The sequence below is a fragment of the Ictalurus punctatus genome, chromosome 8 (genome assembly GCF_001660625.3).
Source record: "Ictalurus punctatus breed USDA103 chromosome 8, Coco_2.0, whole genome shotgun sequence".
Classification (NCBI taxonomy): Eukaryota; Metazoa; Chordata; class Actinopteri; order Siluriformes; family Ictaluridae; genus Ictalurus; species Ictalurus punctatus.
Genome location: NC_030423.2, coordinates 15,702,385 through 15,708,902, shown reverse-complemented (window position 1 = coordinate 15,708,902; position 6,518 = coordinate 15,702,385). Strand labels below are relative to the sequence as shown.

The following is a 6,518-nucleotide window of genomic DNA, read 5'->3' as shown; positions in this document are numbered from 1 at the left end:
GCTGAATGCACGTTGTGATGACATCACATGGTGCGTTGTGATGATGTCACATGGCGCGTTGTAATGACATCACATGATGCGTCTTGGTCCAAATCTGCGGATTTTGAATTTTGTCATTTTGAAAATTGCAAGCTCCTGTGAATATGGCAGAGTTTCCTTGATTCTGCATTCATTTCTGTGATCGCAAAATAACAAAATCCTGGAGGGACTGACATATACACATATTGTGTATTCTGAAGCAATTACAGGATCATTCCTCAAATGACATTCTTCAAATAAAGTAAGGCTTACTGAAAAAATGTTTAGCTATCAGGGCTATCTAACTTTCTGAACTAATTTTTGCTATTATTAGCTGCCTGAGGAGTAAAATGCACAATGAAGCATGTATGGTCGAAACAAACTACTCTGTCGTATATTACAAGGTGTGTTGTGCCCTGTTATTGTATTTTAATCAAACCCTGGCTCCAAGTAGCCTTAAACGCAAAATACATAGTTAGTCTTTATGGGGTTTTTTTTATAGACAAATGTACCGCTTCTTTCAGATAAAAATCTTTCCCCACCTCTGTAATGGATTAGTGGTGCCACCCCTGGCAAAGCCCTCTGAAAGTTACTGCTTTCCCTCTCTTGGACTGTTATAAAGAGCTGACACTAGAGACTTACAGAAATGCAAAATAAATGCTTCTCACAGAAAACTTCACCAAATAAACAATTACAAACGTTTTTTTTTTACAGCCCAAAATATCTACAAGGGTTTGAAATAGACCTGTAGTTTCGGTACCGGAAGGGGATTGTAAAATACTCTACAGTGTATGTAGAGTATTGTACTGTAGAGCTACTGTACTGTAGGTACAGTAGCACAGAGCCTCACTATTTATTTCAACTCTATTTCAAAGTCTTCATTCACAATTCACATACATTTAAAATTCCTCTGAAATACTAATTACCTCTTCTGAGTAACCAACAATTTAAAGGTATACTATGTAACTTTATTTTGTTCAAAATAAACAAAATTTAAATAACCAGTAAGTGCATCAATCTATAAATAAATCTATCTTCCAAACCATGTTTTTGTCTTACTCTGATTCACTAAGGTAAGCCTATTATAAGTATCTATATTTTAGACTTGTCGAGACAGATTTCGCAGGAAATTGCGTATACACGTCATTCGCCCGTGTGTGTCTCATCATACACATAAACAGAGAAAAGTAGCTCTGTCTACTTTGACGCGTGCAAGGTGTGGGAGTAGCGTAGGTTAGTTGTCACAACGAGCGAGACCCTGGACCATGCAAAACGGAAAAACTCCTGGGAATCAGCGGACAACCAGAGATAACTTTTTTTGTTACTCAACAGGTAAGATATTTTATTGAAACGATCGATAGCCATGTAGCTCTCTAACAGAGTTTGTTGTAAAGCATTATGTATTATAAAGGGTCATTTCTGTATGGGTTGTTATTGCGCAGTGCTGGATTTTATTTTCAAGGACCATGCAAATTACAAACCTAATGGATAGCTAAATTAACAACGTTTTCATCTATCTAATAAGTCAGGTTGCGACCCTTTCCATCTAAACTGGTTTTATTTCTTGAGCCTAGTAGCGAATGTTATATGAGCAGTAGGGTAATCTCTATTTTTTTTAGTTATGAGCAAGAACAAGTCACTTCTACTCCAAGTAAAACACTTCTGCGGCCACAGGCTGTTAGTCATCCGGAGCACAGATTCATCTCCATGCATTGTTTCCAGCTCATCTAGTAGCCTAAGCTTCTGTGGAAGATTAGGTAACTTAGCTGTGAATGTATGACATGATTAGAAAAAGTTGGATTTATTATAAAACTTGCCTCAGGTGTTGTGACTGTTTGTAGGACAAGCAGACCGATAAAATATAAGACTTTTCTAACTAGGCTAGTTTGGTATCACTAGCCAGGGGGAGGCACAACCAAGCTCTCATTGTATGTGCAAAGTACATTATCTTTCCTTCTGCTCAGCTCACATCCTGTTTACATAAACTCGAACTCAGACATTTACACACCTTGTTTTCCTGCTCAGCATGAGAGGATGTTAAAATTTCAGATTTTACTGGTGCAAAAAATAAACAAAAAACAAAAAACCGTGTATATCCATTTTCCCTCACACTGGTTCGGTGCCACGAACCATATTCATCCACACAGACATGCAGAGCCGAAGCACAACCAAGCACAGTGTTCTTCCGCAAAATGCATGCAGTTTTATTTTTGTTCATAAAATATGGATAAACAGTACACATAGTAGGACAAATAGTGTACCTTTAAAAGCAATGCTATTTGACAAATAGAAACTTTTTTTAGATGTTCCGTAAGAGTGCTGCACCACTTAGCTTCAATAAGGTTACACATCATTATGTATTTTCCTAGTGGTTGAAAAGTGGAACTGCAACAAGTGCTAATAGCGATCCATAGGGGAAGGATTTTCTCTGCCCCATGCTCACTCTATGAACATTGGCCTTCTGTCCACACTGAGATGGCATTTTTGTCCAGTGAAAATGGAGCTTTACGAAAATGCTATTTTTAGCCATGTGACAAAACAATCAACTCAAAACAAACAAGATGGTGGATGATGTTGTAGTGCAGTTGTTGTGCCTGCTATCCAGGTTGATAGCTTTGTTAAAGATCAATGACACTTTGTACAACTTTCAGGTTGTATTTTTAAATAAACACCTGACGGAAATTACGTGGGCCAAAGTATCTTACGTTTTTTTGTGCATGCGATGTATAGGGATGTAAGCATTTTCAGTTGTTTCAGTGTGGACGAGCAATTTTGGAAAAAAAGTTTGAAACGACAGTGTAGATGGAAAGTGTTTAAAAATGAAAATGCAGTATTCAGCTCTATCTGGATTAATTCAGACATAGCCTCAGTGAAGGAGCAGACAGGACAGGTAATGACAGGTTTGCCAGTTCCCACATAGAAATTCTAGAACATTATTTTTTTAAACATTTATTTTAACTTAATTTTGTAAGTCGGGATTGTCAACCTTTGAATTATTTAAATAAGAAATATTAATAAATTAAATAAATTATAGACAGCACATTAAAACACAAACCAAACAGTTTTTAGATAGAGGATGTAATCTCTTAGTTGAGAAAGTTAATACAGAAGAGCCAAACATGAAAAAAATGAAACTGCAAAAATTTTTACGACTCTAGGGGGCCACAAAGGGATGCACCCTACACAAGGGGGACTTTACACTGAAAAAGTTTAAGAACTACTGGTCTACAGCATCAAGTGTGATAGCATCTCTACTTAATTTTATTTGAGGCTATGGCGTTAATAATGATGGCCTGCTCCACCAACATCTTTGTTCAGGAGCCACTGCTGGCAGAAACTATTTCTTCTTAACAAATATCTATGAATGACAAACAGAATCAAATTGTTACAAAAATATCCCTCTTGTAAAAGTGTCATTTCCTTTTTTCATCTCTTTGGGTTAATATCATTATGTCTATTATTTATAGATCTTTTCTTTTCTTTTATTTAATTATAACATTAAGTCACATTAGATGTAGTTTCTGTCAGAGTAAAGCACATTTTCACCTATTTTATGTAGAAAAACCACTTGTCATTGGTGATGCCATCGAATGTATGGTGCAACAAGCAAGTACTACATAGTTACACCAACATTTGTGGAATTTCATTAAACATTTAAAATAAAGTAAAAGTGAAAGATTTCTGTAGTTACCACCGAGTTAATGTGGGATTTTCCACCACAGATAGATATTTGGACTTTTCCAGTGTAGGACAATTGGATCTTCTATGGTTTGAAACCACTTTGAAATAGTTTTACAATTTAACCACTGGTGAAAAGACTAATTAAGAACCATAAGCTGTATAAAAGCTTTGGGCTACTTATCCAAAGGTTGTGAGTTTAAATTCTAGAACTACTAATCTGCCACATTTGGGTTGTATCCTGTATATGCATCAGCTAAATTAGCAAATGGAAACACATAGCCTAGCGGATTCCTTGGTGGATTAGTGGCTAGCATGTGGTGCTCTCACCACCACGGCCTGCGTTTGATTCTCAGTCAGCCCCGGCCGCTGGACGGTTGCATAAGCCAGTACTAGGTTCCAAGTTCAGAAAATGGGGAGGGTTGCATCAGGAAGGGCATCTGGCATGAAACTTATGCCAGAATAAAATATGTGGACGGGTGATCCGCTGTGGTGACCCTGAACAGGAGCAGCCAAAAAAGGGTGGGGAAAATGTGTAGCCTAGCCAGGTAGGGTGATGAAAGCTTTTTAACCTGCAATCTGGCTAAATGTAGTTTATTAGTGATAGCATACTTAACCACTTTAGTTAATTTTTGTGTCTAACAGACTGTTGGCTTGTCTGAATTTATTACAATATAATGCACTATTTTTTTTTTTTTACAACACTTTGTAGTGTAGTGTAGTTAATCATTGTGCACCGTAAATCAAGTATACAATCGATGCACACTACTTCGTTAAGTATAACAGCAGTGCAATTTCTTTTAGTCAGAAATACATTTACACAAGCATATCCAAATTCGTATATAAATGTAAGAAATATTTTTAATGACCACTTAAACTAACAGATACTTGTTATTGGTGTATACAGAAAATTAATTGCAATGCTTCTTTAGATTCAGTGGTTTCAGTTTGGTTGATTTCAGATACGTAACGCAACAAAAATTCATGATGCAGTATTATGAGGGTTCGTCCTTCTCGCTCCTGAATTCTCCTTTAGGGCTGCCATATACAGTTCTCTATACAGAACAGGCAGTATACAGTAGTAAATAATGAAGGAGCGAGTGAGTGAGGGAGTGATTTCAGACATTGCATATGTTGATACAGTCTGGTCCCGAGCAGGGTGTCGCCTCAAATCTGAAACGCAACTGATTCATTCCATGCAACATCCAAGTTTGTTTTTGCGGCACTTTGACATAATTGGATATTGGCTCTACCATACTGCTTCAGCTCTAAGCTGAGTGACTGGCAAAATACTGCCAATGCTCACCAGCCAAACACAAAATCTGTCAGAAAGGCAGAAATGAAAGGCAGAATATTGTGTGACAAATCTGCAAGACAGCAACCCATTTCCCATCTCTCTCTTCTTCCTCCTTTATTTTGACATTCATCTTCAGTGCCTGCTCAGCTTACAGAGCACCCGACACAATGTCACGTCCACATTTTTTGTCTTGTCAGCCTACATTTCCCACAGTTCTGTTCTCAGGCTATTTCTCTGCAGCAGAAGGAAGAGTCCTTGTGCTATACCTGGCATCCTTCGATCTCTACCGATCTATGACTTGAGAAGCATATGTTCTAACCAGCAAGTCACAGGCAGATGTTTCACAAAGCCTCAGGGCTTCATTGCTGATGGACAATAACCCACAAAGCTAGCACTAAACTATAAGCACCGGATTGGTGTTACAAAACAGTCCACAACCCCAAATAACCCTTGAATCAGTCAAGTAGGGAGAAGGGTTCTGCTCTTACTGCTTTGGACGTTGATGTAGCTGGTGGAGTTATCCTTGCCCACCGGGTTTTCGGCCACGCAGGTGTAGTTCCCAGAATCCTCCAGTCTCGCTCGGCTAATCTGGACCTTTGAGTTTTTCCTGTGTAAGAGGAGCACAAGTGAGGAAAGAGAACAAAGCATGCCAGTGAATGTTATTAGGTGACCTAATTATCTCATGATGCACCCCTTCCCTCAACCCAACATCCTACCAAATTTCTCCAGATTTCACCACTTTTATAAATACACAACAAGTCATAGGTCTGGAAGAAAAGCAAGTCATTAAAAAAAAAAAAGTTTTATGGAGGGTACTGTAGCTCAGTGGGGATTGTTGATGCCTCACAGTTCAATCTACACACTCCTAAAATGCCCATAAATTTTTAGTCACTGAGCCTGCATGCTAATCTGGCTAGCAAGCAAACACAGCTAATTTTAGTGATACACAAAACCTTTGTTGTTTTGTTATTTTTTAATAGGCCACTGTTAATTAAATGGCTGAGAGTATGAAAATATGTTGGGAGCTCTGACTATTCTCAAGTGATCATGCCAATGTCCTATTCCCTATACAACTATGCTCTGAAGTTTTCTCCCTTTTAGGTGTGAAAAGCAAACAGCAAAGACTTCCCAAGACATTTTCCGGTTACATTTCACTTAGTATGAGCCAGGATGGTTATGTCTGATTAATCCAAATTACAAATGCTAGGTCCATAAACATGTATAACTGCAAATATTCAGCATAAACGTGACTTTATACGACATTTATACCACAGTACAACTTTGACTGAATAAAACTGAATTTGACCGACATTTGAAGTTCAGTTTGGTGTTTGTGCTTCCATTCTGAATTATAGTCAAAAATCTCAGGACATAAGTGTCCATCAAATAGTAACACTAATGACTGTTATGAAGGGCCTTTTGAAGTAACTGTTTTACAACACTTCACTTTGCTGTGACTATACAAATCGCTGCCATGACTACTTTGAAAATTGGACCACTAACAATAAATCTCTTGCACTAAGTA

At 37.8% G+C, this 6,518-nt stretch overlaps 1 protein-coding gene across 1 annotated transcript in view; it reads right to left on the bottom strand.

Moving 5' to 3' along the window:
- The window catches only part of nrg2b (neuregulin 2b), a 79,546-nt gene that overhangs the window by 30,686 nt on the left and 42,342 nt on the right, over nt 1–6,518 (bottom strand). Inside the window, exon 3 of the mRNA XM_017474072.3 lies at nt 5,482–5,600. Coding sequence (XP_017329561.1) covers nt 5,482–5,600 — 119 coding nt within the window. The remainder of the gene's footprint in view (nt 1–5,481; nt 5,601–6,518) is intronic.